We start from the raw sequence: 24,273 nt of genomic DNA, 5'->3' as shown, positions 1-24,273 counted from the left end.
GGCAGATTGGCAGAGGCCCTGGAGGTTTTTCGCCTTCCTCTGCAGCGTGGGGCATGGGTCGCTTGCTGGTGGAATCTCTGCAGCTTGAGGTCTTCAAACCCAATTTGAGGACTTCAGTAACTCGGACATAGGTTAGGGGTTGTTATAGAAGTGGATGGGTAGGGTTCTGTGGCCTGCTTTGTGCAGGAGGTCAGACTAGATGATCATATTGGTCCCTTCTGACCTATGAGTCTATGAAACGAAGGGAATGAGGGGGAAAAGCATACAGTAGGAGGAACGTGTATGAAAAAGACACCAGGCTGTGACCTGCCCTTGAACAGAACAGATTATACTTCCTGTTCTGTCGACTGGTGAAGAGGTTTATTTCCAACATTCCTCAAGTCTGGAAAATGGACTTTGCTACATCAGATCTGAGCAACCATTTGTGATCTCTGTTGAATGTTCTGCTAATATGGCCTGCCATACAGTTTTGGACTCCCAGGAAGGTGAGATGTCTTGAGTGTTATGGCATTCTTGATGCAGAAAGTCCAAAAGCGTATTGCCTCCTGGCAAAGGAGGCCTGATCTGGCACCTCCCTCTTGTTCAAATGGAACACAGCAGCAGTGTTGTCTGTGAGTACTTCTTCTGTACACTCCCTGATGTGAGGAAGAAATACCTGACAGGTCAGACAGATAGCTCAGTGCTCTCAATAACTGATGTGGAGAGAGAGAGAGATCCTCATCTAACAACAGACCCTGAGCTTGGAAATTCCCTAAATGAGATCCTCAACTGAGACATAAAGCATCTGTGGCTAGAGTCATGAAGGGCAAAGTTGGGGAAAAGGGAACTAGGGATACAAAAGATTAACTGGTAAGCATAGTCTTACTGGTTAACCACTTCACTGTTAAACCTCGCATCTGCCAGAGTGGCCCAGCCAGCTGGAGTGGACCCAGCCACACAGGCCAGATGGGCCCCAGCCACTTAAGCGGTTAACAGTTTTAAACAACATTTTAAATCATTTAAATGGTTAACTTTTAAAACGGTATTTACATCTTTAAAGGAAACTCCCTTGCATATATTGGCAGAGTCCATCCACCAATCTGGGGACGACAGAACACTTGCAGGTACAGGAGCAAGTATGCCTACCAGATAAGAGGGTTGATAGACTGACCTCAATCACCTCTGCATGACTGAGGTGAAGTCTGGCAAGCTGAGTTATATATGTACAAGCTACCATATGACCTAGAAGTCTCAGGCAATTCCTCACTATTGTATGAAGATACATCTTGAAGTCTTGCATAAGAGCAATACAGAGGGAGGGATAGCTCAGTGGTTTGAGCATTGGCCTGCTAAACCCAGGGTTGTGAACTCCATCCTTGAGGGGGCCATTCAGGGATCTGGGGCAAAAATCTGCCTGGGGATTGGTCCTAGTTTAAGCAGGAGGTTGGACTAGATGACCTCCTGAGGTCCCTTCCAACCCTGATATTCTCTGATTCTAACTGACTTGTCCTTATTAATCAATAGGTTCAGTGAAAAAAAGGACCAGATCTTTTTGACAACAACCTCCACTAACTGTCTGGATTGACCTGGAATCAACCAATCATCCAGAAATGGGTACACCCAGACACCCACTTTCCTGAGATGTGCTGCAACCTCTGCCATGCACTTTGTGAAGACTTGAGAGGCTGATGACAGATCAAAAGGGAGGGCTGTAAATTAATGATTTTCTGCTACCCTGAACTTTAAAAATCTCCTGTGACTCTGGTGAACAACCACAGGGAAATAGGCATTCTTTATGTCAAGGGCAGCTGTCATGCTGTCTGGTGTGTGGCTGAAGCTGAGAGAGCGAAACTCAGATCAGACTATCATAAAAGAGGGCAGACACCCAACACTGGTACTATAGTCTATAATTAGAATTTCACCAAGCCAGTAACAGAAGTGCACTCCTGGATTATTATACTAGACTCACAATGGAGTCACAGAAAGTCCCTTTAGTTTTTCAACCTTGTTTACCACGCAGACATACTGGACTTTATGATGGTTATTAAAACCAAAAAGCATCACACTTAAGGTTCTTTCAGCCCCAAAGGGTCAGTCACATACCCCAGGTCAAAATATACTCCAAATCTTAGCAAAGACAACACTGACAGCCAATTTCTTTAGTAAACAAACTAAAGATTTATTAGCTAAGAAAAGGAAAAAAGGGTTATTGAGAGGGTAAAGCAGATAAAATATATTACAGGTGAATCAGAGTTGTAGTCCAAATGATGCAGAGATGTAATGTCCCTGGTTGCTGCCTTCAAACTTGCCTTCTACTTATCAGCAACTGCCAGATAATAGCAACTTTGCCCTGGCATCCAAGGGGCTGCTAATAAGCCAAATCTACTGTATCCACAAAGTTCATTGCCTGTCCTCAGGGACAATAAAACCCCCATTGCCTATTTCTCCTATTGATTTCACACACCTTTGTTAACTTTTTATGTAAACAGGGTTTTCATTATGTTGGCTTACAATGCTTAATTTACACGCAGACCAAAGGATAGGTGAATAAACATTTTTATCTGGCACAAAACCAGTTTGTCAACTATCTTCATATAGATTTAGGAATATTTTTAACATACATAACTCTTTACATAGTATCCATACAGTAACTCCTCGCTTAACGTTGTAGTTATGTTCCTGAAAAATGCTACTTTAAGCAAAATGATGTTAAGTGAATCCAATTTCCCCATAAGAATTAACATAAATAGGGGAGGTTAGGTTCCACGGAAATTTTTTTTCACCAAAAGACTATATTTTCTATATAATATATACACACACACACATAAGTTTTAAACAAACAATTTAATACTGTACTCAGCAATGATGATTGTGAAGCTTGGTTGAGGTGGTGAAGTCAGAGGACGGAAGAGGGTGGGGTATTTCCCAGGGAATGCCTTATTGCTAAATGATGAACTAGCATTCGGCTGAGCCCTCAAGGGTTAACACATTGTTAATGTAGCCTCACACTCTACAAGGCAGCATGAATGGAGGGAGAGGAGACAGCATGGCAGAGACAGACAGACACACACACCTTGTGTGTGTGAGAGAGAGAGACATGCATTGCCCCTTTAAGTAGGCTGACCCCACTCTAAGTACATTGTCTTTTTATGTAGATCAGCAAGTTGAGACAACAGCTACTGCCAGAAAGTTTCCTTCATCCTGACCCCTGTCGTCTGTCCCCCCTCCCACACTCTGTGGAGATAGGGTAAAGGTGCGGGGCACAGGACCGGTGGGAGAGGGGAACACCCTGACATTAGCATTCCCTCATCCCCCCACCCCTCTCCCAGAAAGCAGGAGGCTCCCAGGGGCAACTCCAAGGCAGAGGGCAGGAGCACACACAGTAGTGGGGGGAGGGACAGCTGAACTGCCCAGCAATTGATAGCCTGCTGGGCACCTGCACAGGGAACGTAGGGGAGCAGGGGAGCTGATGAGGGACTGCTGGTCTACGCTGGTTCCAACGGGTTGCTCTTTCTGCAAACAGTGGACGAAGCAGGTGGCTGCCAAAAGACGTTATAAGGGAGCATTGCGCAACTTTAAACAAGCATGTTCTCTAACTGATCAACAACGAAACAACATTAACCAGGACGACATTAAGTGAGGAGTGACCAGCATGAATGACCTCAGCATGCTGCCCCGACTTAAAGGATGCCTGTGACCAGTATGAATGTGCCTTTCATTTAAGGCTTCACATGACATTCTTTGGTGAACGTACTGTCGCAGTCCTAAGCCTATGCTCAAACATGGCGTCTGTATGGCCAATTGTCGGTCAAAAGGTCATCTTGGTACCGTGTGCAACACCGTAGTGCAGTGTGCTACATTATAGTGCCGTGTGCATTTTCCTGCCTTTTTGCCTGGTCACCTAGGGGTCAGGCTAGTGCCTTGTGCAAAAATACCAGCATGCCATGTGCATAAGGGCAGTGTGCCGTGTGCAGATCCTGTTTATGTGGACGGCTCCAGCTTGGAATCTGGAAGGCAAAGGAGCTGGGGACCAATCAGATGCTGACACGAGTAAGAGAGTTTTTGAACAAAACCATGTCTCGTGCCAAGATCTGCAGGAGTATCCGCACGTTAGCTGGAAGGCCTGGATTCCCCTCCAGCTAGAAGGGTCTCCTGCGGATTTTGCCGGCTCGTGTCGTGTCGGGATTATTTCCCGCCAATTCGTCATGCCCTTGGTGTCTGTACTGCTGCTCAGCTGCGTGGAGTGTGGTATTTGGATTCTAATTTCTGTGAATATTCTGTTTCCTTAGCCTCTTCTCTTTTTCCCTCCCTTATTTGGTACAGAACTGTATATATTATTGTTATTTGGTGCAAAGTTGTGTATATAGTATATGAGAGTTAAATTGTTGTATTAATTGCTATTGTGGTTAATTGTTGTATTTTACAGTATTTGGTTAATGTTCGCACAGTTTATTTAGTTTGTGTGTATCTGTTCTGGATTTTAGTAAGCAGTTAATTATAGATTGTTTGATTTCTTGTTGTTGGATGTAAATAGATTGTTTCAAGTTGTATGTAGATTCTCGTTCTAATAATATTGTTAGTTAGTAAAAGAGCTCCTCCCGAGCCCAAGTTGCAACTTATCCCCCATCAATAAACGGCCACGTGGTTTTGAACTTTCAATCTGTCACATTTTGATTTTCCTCACTCGATCAAAAACTTACTCAAACCTGCACTGGTCTCGGACACGTGCATACCAGGATCAGGATATTCTTGTAATCCCTTTGCCAAGTAGCATTAAGAGGTTTATGGGTCTAAAGCCTGGTCTACAATGGGGGGGAGGAAGGGAGAGAAGAAAATTGATCTAAGTTACACAACTTCAGCTACATGAATAACGTAGCTGAAGTCAATGTATTTAGATCAACTTACCGTGGTGTCTTCAGCACGGTGAGTCGACTGCTGCCGCTCCCCCATCGATTCCGCCTGTGCCTCTCGCAGTGGCGGAGTACAGGAGTCGAAGGGAGAGCGATCGGGGATTGATTTATCGTGTCTACAGTAAATATGATAAATCAACTCCTGCTGGATCAATCGCTGCCCGCCGATTCAGCAGGTAGTGTAGACAAACCCATAGACCCCACTTCAGATTTTATGTTTTTACCGTGGGACAGTTTATGTAGGTTAGTTACCTTGCAGTAAAAAAAAGCATACTTTTTTCTAAACAACATAAGGTCATATTCCATCAGACCAATGGTCCATCTAGTCCAGTATCTTATCATTCAACACTGGCCACTGCCAAACACTTCAAAGGGAATGAACAGAACAGTGCATTATTCAGCAATCCATTCCCTGTTTTCCAGTCCCAACTTCTGGCAGTAGGAAGTTGAGACACACCCAGAGCATCTTGATTTTCAAGCCACTGTTGGACTATCCTCCATGAATTTATCTAATTCTTTTTTAATCCCAGTTATACTTTTGGTCTTCACAACATCCCCTGGCAATAAGTTCCATAGGTTGACTGGGCCTTGTGTGAAGATGTATTTCCTTATGTTTATTTTAAACCTACTACCTATTAATTTTGTTGGATGAGCCCTGGTTTGTGTGTTCTGTAAGGGGGATAAATAACACTTTCCTATTCACTTTCTCCACACCATTCATGATTTTATAGACCTCTGTCATAACCCCTCTTAGTCCCCTCTTCTCTAACCTGATCGGTTCCAGTCTTTTTAATCTCTCCTCACATGGAAGCTGTTTCATAACCTTAATCATTTTTGTTTCCTCTCTCTTTTTTTTCCAATTCAAATATATCTTTTATGAGATAAGGCAACTAGAACTACATGCAATATTCAAGGTGCGAGTGTACCATGGATTTATATAATGACATTATTTTTCCTTTTCCTAATGGTTCCAAAATTGTCAGCTTTTTTCATTGCCATTTCACACAGAGCAGATGTTTCACCCCTTTTCTAGATCATTTATGAATATGTTGAATTGCATTGGTCCCACTACAGATCCTTGTGGGACTCTGATATTTACCCCTTTCCATTGTGAAAACTGACCATTTATTGCTACCCTTTGTTTCCTAGCTTTTAACTGGTTATTGATCCATAAGAGGACCTTCTCTATTATCTCATGACTTCTTACTTTGCCTATAACCCTTTGGTGTGAAACTCTGTCAAAGGCTTCCTGAAAGTCCAAGTACACTATATGCACTCGATCACCCTGTCCACACTTTTGTTGACTCACTCAAAGAATAGATTGGTGAGGATAATTTCCCTAAATCTGGGTTGACTCTCCCCCAACATATTGTGTTCATCTATGTGTCTGATAATTCTGTTCTTTACTATAGTTTCAACAAATTTGCCTGATCCTGAAGTTAAGTTTACCGGCATGTAATTGTCAGCATCTCCTCTAGAGTCTTTTTTAAAAAATGGTGTTACATTAGCTGTTCTCCAGTCATCTGGTACAAAGGTTAATTTAAGCAATAGGTTACATTCTACAATTTCATAACTGAATTCTTTCAGTACGCTTGGATGAATACCATCTCATTCTAGTAACCTGATACTGTTTAATTTATCAATTTGTTCGAAAACCTCCTCTACTGACACCTCAACATGGGACAGTTCCTCAGATCTGTCACTTAAAAAGAATGGCTTAGGTGTGGGAATCTCCCTCGCAACCTCTGCACTGAAGACTAATGCAAATAATTCATTTGCTTCTCCATAATGGCCTTGTCTTCTCTGAGTGCTCCTTTCGCACCCTGAATGTCCAGTGGCCCCACTGATCGTTTGGCATGCTTCCTACTTCTGATGTACTTAAAGTTTTTGCTGTTAGCTTTTGTGTCTTTTGCTAGTTGCTCTTTACATTCTTTTTTTTGGCCTCCCTAACCATACTTTTACACTCAACTTGCTAGGGTTCATGCTCCTTCCTATTTTCATGGTTTCTCAGTAGTGAAGACTTCAGAAATCTCAGAGACTCAGAAGTAAAAGGCAGCATCAGCCTGACCAACAAGTAGCTGGTGAAATATTGCTTAAGAAATGCAAAGTATTTGGTTTCTTTTTACTGTAACTTATTTAAGCTCATTGGATAAGGCATTCATGAGAAGTGTAAATTTAGATAGGTTATGAAAATTTGTTGCTTTTCTTCCGTTTCCTCTGTATTTTCGATAAATCATGTTTTGAAGATGATTGACTACTGGCTGGATAATTTCATGACTACTTCCTCGGGAAGACAAAAACCTCTTTAAATCTTTCAGAAGAGGTAGTGAGGGAAAGGAGTGTCTGGAGCCAAACACCCATTTGATGTCCATATTTAAGAGGGATGCAGACTGAGATGTCCGGTCCCATTAAGATGTTCCGCAAATGGCTGTAGGCAAGCTTGGACACAAGCAAAGAAACCCAAGGACCACAAATGATACAAAAAGTGGAGGGTAACTGGTCTCTCACATAACCAGGGACCAATCCATCTTATAGGTAAGTACCAAGGCCGCAAAGCAGATTCTTTACTGGGTGAAGGAGCTGGTGGACACCAGCATAATGTGCGCTTCCCTTTTTGTATTATTTATACAGCCAGATACTGCATGCTAGATCAACTGAAGATTCAAGCTGGTCTTTAGATAGTTCCAAGTAAATCACATTTCTGTAATTAACATTATTCACAGAATTTTAAGGCCATGGGGACCATTATGATCATCCAATCCATTCTCCTACATAACACGGACCATAGAATTTCAGTAATTCCTTCACCAAGCCCATATTTCTGGTTGAGCTACAGCATATTTTAAAAAGTAATCCAACCTTGATTTTAAAATGTCAAGTGACCCAATCCTTTGGTAACCAATTCCAATAGTTAATTACCCTGACTCAAAATGTATGCCTTATTTCTAGCCTAAATTTAGCTTCTGCTTCCAGCCATTAGAAATTGTTATACCTTTGTATGGTAGATTTCAGAGCCCTCTACTACCAGAAATCTTCTTCCCAGATAGACACTTCTAAAAGGATCAATCACCTACTAATCCTCTCTTGGATAAACTAAATAAAATGAGCTTCTTAAGTATATGGTAAGCCAGGTTTTCCAGTCCTCAAAATTGTTCTTGTAGTTCTTTTCTGCCAAGACCTTATGAGAGGTCAAACCACCATGTGGAAGGATTCCTTCTCTTAGTTATCTTTCTTTATGTTCTCTTCTGGTTAAGCTACGAGCTCCGCTTATGCAATACAGCTTAGCTACTCAACACTCAAAGCTGATCTCTACCATCCTGGGATTGAGGAACCTGGACAATCGAAATTATTGGGCATGCCAGAGACGAGGCTGGTCTTCTGTCTCCCACTACCAGGTCCCCAAGGAAGGGTTTGAGTATGCTAGTTTAAGTGGCTCTTGTAAAAGGGATGTTACCACCAGGAACTACAGAACTATACTACTACTTTGTCGCTTTGTGGTTTGTAGTTTTGATTACTCTCGTTTTATTATAATAAAAATATTAAAATTTTGGTTCTGTCCTCAGTGTGAATGTCCTTGCCGCACACCCCAAGACTCCAGACAAAGTACTGATCTGTCTACATTTCCTAATTCTGTAGCCTGACAAGAACCTAAGTATCTTCCGGTCAGATCATCGGCAAGCCTATAATAAATCAGCCCTATAAAATTAGGTTAACACAGTTAGCTACAGCACCACCTCAGAAGCTCATATTCAGTTTTTTATCCATTATGATCTCTAAATTCCTTTTAGCATCAATGCATTACAAAATTCAGTCCCCCATAAGTGTGACCTACATTCTTCATTCCCAGATTTATGATCTTGCATTTGACTATACTAAAATATATTGTTCAAGTAAGTCCAGATCATTCTGTAGAAGAAAAGGTTACTAAGCTTCCATAACTGTTGTTCTTTGAGATGCGTTGCACATGACCAATCCACTCTAGGTGTGTGCACGCCGAGCACAGTTGTTAAAAAAATTTCCCTCAGTGGTACCCATTGGTACCAACTGGAGCTCCCTCTGGTGCCACATGCTCACAGCACCACTCCCCCTCAGATCATCCTTTCTAGAAAACTCTGATGTATAGGGCAGGAATGGGCGGTGGTAGAATGGACATGGGCAACATATCTTGAAGAACAGTTACAGAAGATTAATAACCATTTTTTCTTTGAGTGATTGCACATGTGCACTGCACTCTGGTGACTCCCAAGCAGTTGAATAGGTGGAGGGATCGGCGTTCACAGATATATGGACTGCAGGACAGCTCCACAAAATATGGCATCATCTCTGGACTGCGGAGGATGGTGTAATGGGAGGAGAATATATGCACCAATGACCAGATCTGTGCTATGAATGCTGCTGAGGATGCTTCTGACCTTGTGGAATGAGCTGTCAGGATAGCTGGAGGCGGATCCCCCATTCAATTGTGACAAGTATGAATGCAATCAGAACAAAATTGTCTGCAAATAGATTGGGAGGCCCTTCAAGCTGTCCGCTATTGCTACTAACAGTTAAGCGGACTTTCTGAATGGTTTAGTCTGTTCTATGTAGAATGCTAGAGCTCGTCTAAAATCCAATGAGTAATGGTGCTGTTCCGCCCTATTTGCATGTGGCTTTGGGTAAAAGAGAAGACGACAGACCGTCTGATTGTTATGAAATTGTGAGACCACTTGCGGTCGGAAACGGGTAAGGATATAACTGTACCTTGTCTTTAAAGAAGACTGTGTTTGAAGGCTCTGATGTGAGGGCACAGAGCTCCGAAACCCTTCTGGCCAAAGCGATGGCCACTAAGAAAACTACTTTCCAGGAGAGATACAATAAGGAGCATGTTGTCAGTAGTTCAAATGGAGGTTCCAGGAGCTTTAACACCACCAAGTTCAGATCCCAGGGAGGAACAGACTTTCTTATTTGAGGGTATAACCTCTCTAGCCCCTTCATTAGATGGACATGTCATGTGAAAACACAGATCAGTTATTCACCCGTAGGTGGAAAGCCAATATTGCTGCAAGATGAACCTTGACAGAGAAGATAGCTAAACTGTGCTGATTCAGGTGTAATGGATACTTGACTATTTCCTGTAAGAATGACTACATGGGTAGACCCCACATTGGGATGCCCAGACTGAAAATCGCTAACTCAAATTACAAAATTTCACTAAAACGACTTAAAACTATATACAAACATGCAAACTAGAAAAACACTGAGAGGGCTTGCCAAAGCAAGGATAGCAGTTCCAGCAACCGTCACAGGCTAATGTGTGTGTTATTTACCACTCCACTAATTCTTGTGTCATTTGCAAACTTTATTATCAATTATTTTACATTTTCTTTCAGATTAATGCACTGAACAACACTGGGCGAAAAGGAGATCCCTATGGGACCCGACTAGAAAAAGCCCTGCTAACTGATTCCCCATTTACAACTACTCTGAGATCTCTCGGCCTGTTTTTAATCCCTTTAATATGTGCTACAATTATTTTTTAATCATGAATCAAGAACATTGTATGGTACTAAATCAAATCTCTTACAGAAGTCCAAATATATATGAAAGTTACAAGGAAATGTATAACACTTAATACAAGATTATGTATACAAAAGGCGCCAAAGAACAAGAAGTAATTTCTGGCCACTGATGCTATTAGGGTGCCTAAGAAAATGGACTGTAAAGCAGTGAAATGCAACTTGATGGATAGAGGGGCACTCAGGAAACCCCAGACATTCAGATCTCCCATCTCAGTCAGAACCGGCTGCACCCAAAGGCTAAGGGGTCAAGTCAGAAAATTCTAGCATTCCAAAATCAGAACTATCCAGGGTTCAAAGGCCAGAAGCCTCCTCTTTCATTTACACTGGGAATTGCAGCAGATGCCAATATCATCTTTACAGCCTCCTGACATGATCATAACTCATTTAACTCTGAAACCTAGACTAATTTTCCCCCCTCTAATTTGTTGTATTGCCATTGATTCTTGACACCCCCATCCCTTTCATCCCAAGCCTGTCCTGCCATAGCAACCCTTCAGCTGGTTAACTTCCTTATTCATGTCCATTGTATTAATTGCCCTTGTCTCCTTTTACACACCCTCCTTCTCTTATACCTACAGCCACTTCCCCCTGCTCACCATTCTTCTGCCCCACTTCAACCAATGAGTGCTAACACAAATGTATTCCCATTGCACTCTCTTTCTATATACATATATATATACACACACACACACACACACACACACACACAATGTACCCCAATCATGCCCCTGTATTTTGTCTGTGAGTTGTATCCCTTTCATCCATTTTAGATTGTAAACTCTTTGAGGTAGGGATGATGTCAACTACAATATAAGACATAACACCTTCATCTGAAAAAGTTGTTAGAGCTCTTTTTTTCTACCAGCATTATTTCAGACTTGTATTTTCTGTTTCATGAAGTTGTGAGTTCTCAAGGAGAGTGTCACCTTATTGTCATCCTCATTGGGAGGAACTACATTCATGTCAAGACAATTTGACCATGTGTATTCAGAGCTGTTAAATAAAACCAGTTTAATGCTTGCAGTCCTCCATAAAAAGCACATTCATCACCGGCCCTGTGGGAGAAATGAACTTTATAGGAATTTGGAACATTTCCTTTGTGAATAAGAATGAGGAAAAAGACTGATTTCTCCTTAAGAGGAAGAAGGATTCAGAATTCTGTGAGATAATCTCTGAGAGGAGAAATTCTTATCTTGCCCTTTCTGGAGTCCGTTTCATATATCCACCAACACTTAGTCAGGAGATTTCAAGAGGGGAGTGGAGAAAGACTAAAAGCAGACCCCTATTTATTTTGCTTGGCCATATGCCTTCACAACCTTCCAGCAGCTTTTTAGACTTACTCTATACCCAAGTTTGCATCAGGGCAGTGGTGAGGTATTAGGTCCAAAACTTTGCATGCTGCCATTTGGGTGAATATCAATGATGGGCTTTTTCTCAAGTTGCCCTAGACAACAAAGCCCAGGCCACAGGAAGCACACAGTGGACTGTCCTAGTGGGAATTGTCATGTATCTTTTGGATCCTCGGGGCAAATCCATTCTCAGTATGCAAGCAACTGAAGATCCCAGAAATCCTGATTGGTTAATAAGAGATTTTTTTGTTGTTGTAGTTTTGGGGAGGGTTTAAGGGCATTTGTGCCTCAGAAAGGAAGTAGAACATTCCTAGAATGGCAAAAGTGGACCAAACTTTGTATTTAGGATATTTTCTGCCCTTTGAAAAGCTTCTCAGCCATTTTTCAAGAGAAAAATGAAAGCTTTAAGCTCCTGCATGCATTCTCAGTGAAAAAAAGAAAACCGAGCAGAGAAAAACAGTACCAAAAAGTACCAAGCGTAGTTGTGTTATCTTCTATGTTAAAGCATAAGAGAAACTTCAAACATGAATCTTTCCACAGAGAAGAAATACTTTTTGTAGCTGGCATTATTAAAACTCAGCTCACTGAATTACTGTCAAGAATTTGATCACTTCAAAAAAAAGAAATGAAAGCCAAGAGATGATTAGTAAAGCTTGTAATTTCAGATGAAACACCAACCAAAACTCATACAGAATATATCAGCCTTCATTTCAGGCTAGTCTGCTAACTAAATACCTCCTGCAAATAAGTCACAGGATAACAACTTAATTTTTTGAGCCATTCAGGTCAAAAACAGGATCAAGTCTAAAAAACATCTCAGTTTTTAAAAACAGACTACTACAAATCAAGGCCTGACAAAATTATTAACCTTGATAAAAAGCAGGTACTGGGTTGTTTCCAATAGTTTTATGCAATTTTATTACATTTTCAATGCATTCTAAAATTGAACAATAATCTAAGGGTGAGAATATTCTAAGTTTAGACTGATTTAAATATACTACTGCTTGACCTCAATGTCCCCAATGACAAGTCTGGTACTTACACAAATTTCATTTCTTCCTGCCTTTGGTAAAACAGACACATACACTATTTTATTCTTAAGATGGGTCTTGAAGCAAACTCTTTACAAACTATAAGCAGTTCACTCTGTTTTTAGGATTAAAGGGGAAAAATATTTCCCTTCTATTGAAAACTATTCTGCTATTCTACTGATGTCCTTGTCCATAAAAATTTGACAGTTGAACAAAATCTTTCACTGTAACACACAAAAACAAGCATCATCTTACCTTTAAATAAGATCCATAATATTTGGTTACATAAGGACTGTCACACTGACTCAGCACCGTGATTTCTTGTTGGATGTCCTCTATTTCATCTTCCGCTTCTTCTAGATCAATAATTTTTATAGCAACCACTTTCTGAGTTTGATTGTCAATTCCTTTAAAAACCTCACCAAAAGAGCCCTTGCCAATTTTCTCCAGTTTTGTAAACAGTTCTTCTGGATCTGCTTGTAGATTCTGTTAAATTTACAAAAAGAAAGAGATATTCAATACTTACAGTGTTACAAACAAAAATGTTAAACACTTCCAAAGACAAGGACTATTGACTTTCCACAACTCATTAAATCCTATGGAATCTTATGTATAACGCTACTCTCCCACCTCCAGACTTATCTGTCTTTTCTGCATCCTTTATTTTCCTATTTTTCCACATTTTACCGCTGTGCTCTCAACCTGACCCTCCTCCAGTTCAGATGTAATTTCTGTTCCATTCTTTATTGGATACAAAGGTATCTTTGAATTACTGATTTTTTAGCAGATTTCTTTACGCAACCCAAGTGCTACTCAGTACTACCAGCCTTTCTCCAAATTCTAATTTAAATGGTTATCCAAAACCATGTTAGTTTTCTGTACCAGCATACTAGTTTAACTTAAAGTCAACTCCATCCCTTTTGAAGAAAAGAGAGCTTATACAAAAAAGCTCAATACTGCCTAATAAGTATTAGCCCCTCTCTTTTAATACGATCTACTCATCCAAGCTGTCAGGCAGGGTGGCTAAAAATCCATTTTTTTAATGAAAACTTTTTTTTATTTAAATTGAATTTTTTTAAATTAAATACAGTTTTTAAAATTTGAAAGTGACAACCTATGTTAAGGTCTACAGTTATTATAATCTATTAAAATACTTTACATTAAATATAGCAAATAATATTAAACAATACATGTCTGCTGACAAGTTTTAAAGGAAGTCAAACCACTGAACTGGTGAGTGTCACTGGCTAAGCACCGAGACTCAAAAGTTTGTTAAGTGCTAAATAAATTTTTGACAAGAGATAGCCTCTTCATGAATTTTCTTCATGCATACAGTTTCTTCAACTAGTTCATTTCAATGATTAGTTCATTCAAAATTAAGGAACTAATTGGGAGCTGAAAAGCTTGTTTTCCTCCTCCAATATATGAATAAAAACTAGGTGTGAGAGGATGAGACCTACTAGTTCTAAAATCCTGAAGGACGATTTGACCAGAAAAAAAAAATCAATCAGTTCAATACACTATAGATAATGCTTCCTCTATTGAATAAATCAGTTAGTTTTAAATACAAAACATGTTTTGATAAACTTACTTTTTGTTTATTATGTATCCAGAACATTTAAAGTAATATTATTCAACTAAAAAAATTTGAAAATGCGTTTTTGTGCATATTAATTGAATTCCATCCAAATGCAATTTGATACAAATCAAATGTAGACAATTAATCTAGTTAAATAAGAAAATGCATCATTCACCATTTTCGAACATAATAAAGTAAAAAGTAAAAATCTGAATAAATGTAAGTTAAACTTTATAAATTGTTTAAATAAATGGGAAAGATATAGTGCATCCTCCTGGTTAGCGGGAAGCAACACCAAATTCAGTGTAAAAACTATATTTAGTTTCAGAGCAACATCTTTTAATGGTAATCAACCAATGAGAATCAATCTTAGGACAATAACTAAAAAGTACAAATGCAAAACATTATTAAAATTTGATTATTTAAATCAAAGTTTCCTGCTTTCTGACTTAAATCATTATTAAAATTGGTAATTTAAATCGCTTTAATTTAAATCAATCCACCATGCTTTCAATTTGGTCATGCATATGTGGAAATGAAAGCATTTCAAAGCATATCAGCAGGTCTATTTTTTTTCCCTAATAACTAGGGCCCTACCAAATTCACAGCCATGAAAAATGCATCACAAACCATGAAATCTGGTCTTTTATGTGCTTTTACCCTATACTATACAGACATCAAAGGGGAGACCAGAGTTACTCAAATTGGGGGTCCTGACCCAAAGGAGTTGCCAGGGGGGTCACAATGTTATCGGGGGGCGGGGGGTGGCTCAGTATTACCACCTTTACTACTGCACCGCCTTCAGGCTGGGTGGCCAGAAAGCAGCAGCTGTTGGACAGGCACCCAGCTCAGAAGGCGGTGCCGCACCAGCAACATTTCAGAAGTATAATACTATGCCACCCTTACTTCTGCGCTGCTGCCTTCCGAGCTGGGCGGCTGGAGAGTGGTGGCTGATGACTGAGGGCCCAGCTCAGTACCATACCATGCCATCCTTACTTCAGCACTGCTGCTGGCGGTGGCTCTGCCTTCAGAGCTAGGCTCCCACCAGCAGCTGCACAGCAGTAAGGGTAGCAGTATCACAACTCCCCCCCCTCCACACACACACACGCACAATAACCTTGCGACCCTCCCGCAACTCCTTTTTGGGTCAGAAACCCTACAATTACAACATGGTAAAATTTCAGACTTAAATAGCCGAAATTATGACATTTATTATTTTTAAAATCCTATGACCGTGAAATTGATCAAAATGGACCATGAATTTGGTAGGGCCCTATTAATAACCCAAGGCTTCAAGTATGAACTCTGGTCAAATGTAATCAGCAAGCATGTTTTCTTGAGTACCTCTAGTCTTTGTACAAACACAGGCCTTTCACTCATTAGTAGCACTGTCAAAGCTTTTCTAGCCATCATTTTATTGTTCACCAGCCACCAAAGGCTATCTGCAATCTATTCACCTTGACTTGAATTTCAGTTCAGCTCTCCACAAGCAGCTTTGATCTTCACTACAAACCTCACAAAACTGTGTATATATACATATTTTCTTGGCAGCAGCACAGACACACATTTAGACACAATATGAAACCAGTTCATGTAGGTCTGTCATAAAACGCCTCAAGCCTTCAAATTCAATATATCGTTTCTCTTTACTTTGAAGTAATAGTTTCAACAGCATCAGCAACAATTAGTTCCAGGAAAGAAAGGCCACAAAACTTTGCTCTACAAAAATCTTTCTCCCCCCTACAGTCTGAAACAGTTTTGCTTTCAATTATATGCAGGAAGGAGTTATTTCCTGCAGCAGGTGGGAAACTTAAATTTAAGACAGAAGCAGGATGCAGAGAATAAATTGTGGTCAACTCCACTCAGCTGCATCTAGTCTTACTATAATTTTTTTAAAAGCAGATTGTTAACTACAAACGACATTTTAATATTTGGATCTATTATCTAGGGCTGCCATCTCTTCAAAAATAAAAAAAAAATTAAACTGGCCAACGAACACTGGAATGGGTTACCTAGGGTGGTGGTGGAGGAATCTCCTTCCTTAGAGGTTTTTAAGGTCAGGCTTGACAAAGCCCTGGGCTGGGATGATTTAGTTGGGGTTGGTCCTGCTTTGAGCACAGAGTTGGACCATATGACCTCCTGAGGTCCCTTCCAACCCTGATTTTCTATGATCTTATAAGATTTTCAAGGTGAATGGGAGTGTCATACAACTACTAGTTTTAAGATGACAGCTAAATACTCTATTAAATATGTTCTATGGAAAATAAGACATTAACCTTGTGAATTCCAGATTAATTGTTGGAAGTTTTTACAACAAAAGGGATGCACCTTTCACTCACAGTACTGTAAATTCACCGTAACAAGGGTAACTACACTCTTGGGATGTGTCCTGGTGAACACAGTTCACCTAATGATAGCAGTGACTGCTGCATTTTAAGGATTGTATTAGCAAAATATTTGCTCAATGAAGATGCATTTAGCCAGTGCCAAGGAGTTAAATATTATTTCACCAGGTATAAAACTAAGCTCCAATTATTTAATTCAGAAATTTATAATTTCTAAAAAGAAAAAAGAAAGTTATTTTTATTCACTACAGTTCTCCTAACACATACATACACCCGGTCCTTCCCATTTTCTATCTTCCACACAAACTTAGACAATTACTATTCAATTAAGAAATATACTACTGATTCTTCAAAAACCATGCCTGAGTTCAACTGGATTTTCATGAAGAAAGACAATCCAAACTAGTTAAACAAAAACTGAGACAATGTTAGTATTGAAAGACCTGTTTAATTTGCACTATATTTTTGTGGCAGATCTTTAAGAAGTCAGCCAAAAGAAAAACTACTAAACTAAAATGAAGCAGAGAACAGTGTGGGATATCAACAACACCTATTACAGACACTGTCGATATTTATATAGATACAGATGAATACATACATACACATGCACACACAATTATATCTAGTCCAACCCACTGCTCAAAGCAGGGCCAATCTCCAACTAAATCATCCCAGCCAGGGCTTTGTCAAGCCTGACCTTAAAAACCTCTAAGGAAGGAGATTCCACCACCTCCCTAGGTAACCCATTCCAATGCTTTACCATCTTCCTAGTGAAAAAGTTTTTCCCAATATCCAACCTAACACCTCCCACCCCACTGCAACTTGAGACCATTATTCCTTGTTCTATCATCTGCTACCACTGAGAATAGTCTAGATCTAGCCTCTTTGGAACCCCCTTTCAAGTAGTTAAAGCAGCTACCAAATCCCCCCTCATTCTTCTCTTCTGCAGACTAAACAATCCCAGTTCCCTCAGCCTCTCCTCATAAGTCATGTGCTCCAGCCCCCTAATCATTTTTGTTGCCCTCCGCTGGACTCTTTCCAACTTTTCCACATCCTTCTTGCAGTGTGGGGCCCAAAACTGGACACGGTACTCCAGATGAGGCCTCATCAATACCGAATAGAGGGGAATAATCACGTTCCTCGATCTGCAGGCAATGTTCCTACTTAATACAGCCCATAATGCCGTTAGCCTTCTTGGCAACAAGGGTACATTGTTGACTCATATCCAGCTTCTCATCCACTGTAACCCCTAGGTCCTTTTCTGCAGAACTGCTGCCTAGCCACTCGGTCCCTAGTCTGCAGCAGTGCATGGGATTCTTCCGTCCTAAGTCCAGGACTCTGCACTTGTCCTTGTTGAACTTCATCAGATTTCTTCTGGTCCAATTTTCTAATCTGTCCAGGTCCCTCTGTATGCTATCCCTACCCTCCAGCATATCTACCATTCCTCCCAGTTTTGTGTCATCTGCAAACTTGCTGAGGGTGCAATCCATGCCATCTTCCAGACCATTAATAAAGATATTGAACAAAACTGGCCCCAGGACCGACTTTTGGGGCACACACTTGATGTCAGCTGCCAACCAGACATGGAGCCATTGATCACTATCCGTTGAGCCTGATGATCTAGCCAGCTTTCTATCCACCTTATAATCCATTCATCCAGCCCATACCTCTTTAACTTGCTGGCAAGAATAAAGTGGGGGACTATATCAAAAGCTTTGCTAAAGTCAAGGAATAACACGTCCCCTGCTTTCCCCTTATCCACAGAGCCAGTTATCTCATCTTAGAAGGCAATTAGGTTAGTCAGGTATGATTTGGTGAATCCATGCTGACTGTTCCTGATCACTTTCCTCTCCTCTAAGTGCTTCAAAATTGATTCCTTGAGGACCTGCTCCATGATTTTTCCAGGGACTGAGGTGAGGTTGACTGGCCTGTAGTTCCCCGGATCCTCTTTCTTCCCTTTTTTAAAGATGGGCACTACATTAGCCTTCTTCCAGCGAGGACCTCCCCCGATCACCACGAGTTTTCAAAGATAAAGGCCAATGGTTCTGCAATCACATCCGTCAACTCCTTTAGCACCCTCAGATGCAGTGCATCCGGCACCATGGACGTGTGCTCGTCCAGCTTTTCTAAACAGTCCTGAACCACTTCTTTCTCCACAGAGGGCTGGTCACCTCCTCCCTATACTCTGCTACTCAGTGCAGTAGTCTAGGAGCTGATCTTATTTGCGAAGACAGAGGTGAAAAAAGCATTGAGTACATTAGCTTTTTCCACATCCTCTGTCACTAGGTTGCCTCCCCCGTTCAGTAAGGAGCCCACACTTTCCCTGACTTTCTTCTTGTTGCTAACATACCTCTAGAAACTCTTTTTGTTAATCTTAACATCCCTTGCTAGCTGCAACTTCAATTTTGCCTTCCTGATTTCACTCCTGCATGCCTGAGCAATATTTTTATACTCCTCCCGATCATCTGTCCAATCTTCCAATTCTTGTAAGCTTCTTTTTTGTGTTTAAGATCAGCAAGGATTTCACTTTTAAGCCAAGCTGGTCGCCTGCCATATTTAATGTTCTTTCTACACATGGGGATGGTTTGTTCCTGCAACCTAAATAAGGATTCTTTAAAATAGAGCCAGCTCTCCTGGACTCCTTTCTCCTTCATGTTATTCTCCCAGAGGATCCTCCCATCAGTTCCCTGAGGGAGTCAAAGTCTGCTTTTCTGAAGTCCAGGATTCGTATTCTACTGCTCTCCTTTCTTCCTTGTGTCAGGATCCTGAATTCGACCATCTCATGGTCACTGCATAGCAGGTTCCAATCCACTTTTGCTTCCCCTAGTAATTCTTCCCTGTTAGGGGCAGAGCTCTTCTTGACCTGCTGCTCACAAATTGGTTCCTCCAGCTCTTGCACTAGGAAATTGTCCCTTACACTTTTCAAAAACTTCCTGGATTGTCTGTACACTGTTGTACTGCTCTCCCAGCAGATATCAGGGTGACTGAAGTCCCCTATGAGAACCAGGGCCTGAGCTCTAGTAAATTCTGTTAGTTGCCGGAAGAAAGCCTCGTCCACCTCATCCCTCCGGTCTGGTGGTCTATAGCAGATTCCCACCATGACATCACCCTTGTTGCTCACACTTCTAAACTTAATCCAGAGACTCTCAGGTTTTTCTGCAGTTTCATACCAGCGCTCTGAGCATTCATACTGCTCTCTTACATACAATTCAACTTCCCCACCTTTTCTGCCCTGCCTGTCCTTTCTGAACAGTTTATATCATCCATGACAGTACCCCGGTCATGTGAGTTATCCCACCAAGTCTCTGTTATTCCAATTACTTCATAATTCCTTGACTGTGCCAGGACTTCCAGTTCTCCCTGCTTGTTTCCCAGGCTTCTTGCATTTGTGTATAGGCACTTAAGATAACTCGCTGATTGTCCTGCTTTCTCAGTATGAGGCAGGAGTCCTCCCCTCTTGCGCTCTCCTGCGCATGCTTCTTCCTGGTATCCCACTTCCCCACTTACCTCAGGGCTTTGGTCTCCTTTGCCCAGTGACCCTAGTTTAAAGCCCTCCTCACTATGTTAGTCAGCCTGCTTGCGAAGATGCTCTTCCCGCTCTTCATTAGGTGGAGCCCGTCTCTGCCTAGTAATCCTCCTTCTTGGAACACCATCCCATGGTCAAAAATCCAAAGCCTTCTCTCTGACACCACCTGCGTAACCATTCGTTGACTTTCACAATTCGACTGTCTCTACCCAGGCCTTTTCTTGCCTCAAGGAGGGTGGATGAGTACACTACTTGCATCTCAAACTCCTTTATCTTTCTTCCCAGAGCCATGTAGTCTGCAGTGATCCGCTCAAGGTCATTCTTGGCAATATCATTAGTGCCCACGTGGAGAAGCAGGAAGGGGTAGGGATCCGAGGGCTTGATAAGTCTCGGCAGTCTCTCCGTCACATCGTGAATCCTAGCTCCTGGTAAGCAACGGACTTCTCGGTTTTCCCAACCCACCTCCTTCTCTTGGGAGTGGTGGTCACTAGAACAGTGCATCTCATGCCTTCCAATCAGTGGAGTCTCCTTCTGCTTCTCCCTTCCCTCAGATGTATCATCTAGCCCAGTGGTTCTCAAACTAGGGCCACGACTCGTGCAGGGAAAGCCCCTGGCAGGCTGGGCCAGTTTGTTTACCTGCCGCATCCGCAGGTTCAGCCGATCACAGCTCCCAGTGGCCACGGCTCGCCACTCCAGGCTAATGGCGGTGGCAGGAAGCAGCAGCCAGTACACCCTAGCTCTCATTGGCCTGGAGCGGCGAACCGTGGCAACTGGGAGCTGCGATCGGCCAAACCTGCAAACGTGGCAGGTAAACAAACCGGCTCGGCCCACCAGGGGCTTTCCCTGAACAAGTAGTGGCCCTAGTTAGAGAACCTCTGATCTAGTCCACTCTCCGAATTAGTACTTGTGGAGAGAATATGAAAACAGTTGCTCACCTGTATCTGCATTGCTGGTACATGGATGCTCCTCTTTCTTCTTCTGGAGGTCACATGCGGCTAATTTTTGAGCCAGATCAATCTGTATTTTAGCAAAGAACAGCATGGAACCTCTTTCATCACAAGACTCCATGTCTCTATCCTTACAACGGGAATAAACTTTATATAGGGGTAACCCTCAGGAAAATGCATTTCAAAGGGTGACTGGACTATAAAAGTGAGGGGCAAAAACACCTCAAGCTATCTCTCTCTCTTTCCTAAGACAAAGGAACCAGACTTTTGACTTAGGTGGGAGATCTTGACCTGAGAATTTGGTACCAATGTTGCTGTGAATTTTACCTTGAACCAAGTCGAGCTTGTTAAGTTTTAGCTACTAAAAAGCATTTTATTTTTATTTCCCTTGTAACCATTTCTGACTTTAATACCTTATACTTGTACTAAGCATGTAAATATCATTTTAAAGAGTACCCATTTAAACTATTAAAATTTTATTGGTTAACCGATTCAGGCCTCAAAATGCTCAGAATGGCACCCTCCTCCCTTGGCCCGGACATATGGGAAAGGGCAGCTGAACTCATACGAGAGGTGACACAATAGGCCTAGCCAGGAGAGCCTAGGTAGTTGAGGGGGCCCAGCACCCTCCTCACATCCTCAGTACCCTGGAATAGGAAGAGGTGCCCTAGGCATCTAATTTGTCCCAATGTGGTCTCCACAGATGCTCTGTGCCACCCCAGCAGCAGCTTCCCTTCCTTTCAATTATCAGCTGAAACTGCAGCACCGACCAGCGCACCTTCCGCCTCTGCAGCCAAACCCCTTCCAGTGGTACAGGAGTAGCTGAGGACTACATTACTACTTTAGGCCCACACCTCCTGCCCTTCCCTCCTCGGCCTAAACGCACTCCCCCTGCCTGGCAAGTCACCTCCCCCACGAAGCCCCCGATCCAGTGGTTTACTCATCCTGCTTCCCTGAACTGACAGGCGTTTCTTGGCTTAGCAACTGGTATCCTTCCGCTAGCATAATCGTCCCTGGGTCCATGCAAGTATTTCCCCTCCTTGCCACTGGGGCAAAGACCCCGCTAGACTAAAGCATTAATATCAACCCAGCCTCTTTAAAAGGAGGCTGGGCTCCCAGTGACCTCTCATGATGCCCGTCTCTTCCTAGCTGCCATAGTCACCTCTTGCCAGCATCCCAAAACGGCATCTCTGCTGCAGGAGAACCTCTTTGAGACCCACGCACAGGCCCTGACCCCCAACAAGGACTTCTACTAGCTGATCACCACCCTGAAGGAGGTGGGTGAACGAGGGAGGTTTAACGGTAAGATTAATACTGGTTAACTGTTTATTATTTTACATTCCTAATTTGTGTTCAATTAAAATCTCTCTTTGCAGTTAAATAAACTCATTTTATTTTTAATCTTAACTAATCCAGTGTAGCATTTAAATTGAATTGTTTGATAACTCTAGTTAAAGTAGCAAACTGTTGAATATTGACCCTTCACAGGGGCAAAGGATCTTCAATGTCTGAACTGTCCAGGAAAGTGCTAGACAGTGCAGAACATGTTTTGGGGAAAATTCAGGACTCGGAGTGTGCTGGGGTCACCCTGCAAGTAATAACCAAGACTGGTGGAGGCCAGAGTGTGACTGAAGTACTGCTGACAGGATTCTGGAGTCAGAGTTGCTGAACCAGGGCTGCTGCTACACAGAGACACTCAGGGTGTGACCTGCATGCTCTTAGGCTGTTTGTGAGCAGCCCTGGTTGAGAGCTACAGCACCCATGATTGCAGGGCAGACAGTGACAGAACCTCTTGCTAATCTGGATTGCACCCCACAATATGCCAGTAGGCTAGACCCACAAAGGCACTTAGGCACATGCCTTCCGGGGGAGCTGGAATGCTTGGGGTGGCAAGAAGTACTCCACAGGCAGTCCCTCTAGACCAGGAGGCACTTTGAGAGAATAGGGTAGCCTCCCCCTGATCGACTAGCTCCGGGCCGAATTCCAAGATAAGCCGCCCTAACCAAGCGAATACCGGCTCGCCTGGTTCCTGGCCAGCGTCACTAATAAACTCCTTCATCTCCGCTTTGCTGTGGGTATGCCATTCATAGGTGACATTTTGTGTTCCGGTTGGGTCCACTTTAGTGCATGTTAGCTGCACTGGCATGGCCTCAATGGAACTGGGAGCTATCACTTCGGGGGTCGGCAGTGGTAAAGCTGGGTACAAACTGGGAGCTGACTTCTCTGGGTTTACGTCAGGGGTTGGGGGTGGTAGAGCTGGGTATAAACCAGTAGTTGACGGGTATGGTGGAGGAGAGGATTCGGGGATTTTAAGACCTGCCAAGGAGAGAGGAAGTGGGGTTTCAGACGATGACTGGGTCGCACCAGGAGCCTTGAGGGTATCGATCATCTCTCGAGAGGTGGAAGTTAGAGCCCTCATGGCAATAGTCAATTTATCTAGGGCCAGGCCTAGGATTTTGTGATAGGCACTGGCAACAGCTTCTGATTTCTACTGGTCGGGACGAAGCTTTTTAGATATCTTCCCATCCTCTAACTCCTGAATGAGCTGAATTACTAGTTCATGCACGGGGCCCCCGCTTGGGAGTCTCGGGGGGTTAATGGTGGGTGGACAGGTGCCCCCGGCCTCTTTTAAAGTTTTTCGAGCATCTTTCCACAAACGCGCCAGATCGGTCCCAGCACCAGCTTCCCCTGACTTGATACAAGACGGCCGATAACTGGCCTCCATGGGGGTTAGCTGAAGTTCCATGTGGCACGTTAAAAGACAACCCGCGGCACCGATGGACAGGCTAGCGGTATAGGTCTGGCTCAAGTTGCCAGTTCCAATAATGCAATTCCAACTAATTGCCTCAGAGTGCCCCCGATCGAGTAAAACATGATATTGAAAATGATTAAACTCATCATCGGGGGTTTTGTCAGTGACCTTGGTTCGTCACAGACAGTTAAAGTGCACAAGTGGCAGGGAACAATTTTCCTCACTCAAGCCTATTTGTGACACCATGTCCAAGACCAGTGCAGGTTCGAGTAAGTATTTGATTGAGAGAGGAAAATC

At 42.4% G+C, this 24,273-nt stretch overlaps 1 protein-coding gene across 4 annotated transcripts in view; it reads right to left on the bottom strand.

Moving 5' to 3' along the window:
- The window catches only part of STK24 (serine/threonine kinase 24), a 147,153-nt gene that overhangs the window by 113,174 nt on the left and 9,706 nt on the right, over positions 1–24,273 (bottom strand). For 2 of the 4 annotated variants that reach the window (XM_032771476.2, XM_032771477.2), the window contains exon 2: positions 13,083–13,313. The exons of the other annotated variants lie outside the window; for them this stretch is intronic. In XM_032771476.2, the coding sequence (XP_032627367.1) occupies positions 13,083–13,313 (231 nt within the window). The remainder of the gene's footprint in view (positions 1–13,082; positions 13,314–24,273) is intronic. 4 annotated transcript variants of the gene reach the window in all.

The sequence above is a fragment of the Chelonoidis abingdonii genome, chromosome 1, assembly GCF_003597395.2.
Source record: "Chelonoidis abingdonii isolate Lonesome George chromosome 1, CheloAbing_2.0, whole genome shotgun sequence".
NCBI classification, from domain to species: Eukaryota; Metazoa; Chordata; order Testudines; family Testudinidae; genus Chelonoidis; species Chelonoidis abingdonii.
This window is presented reverse-complemented; position numbering and strand designations above follow the sequence as displayed.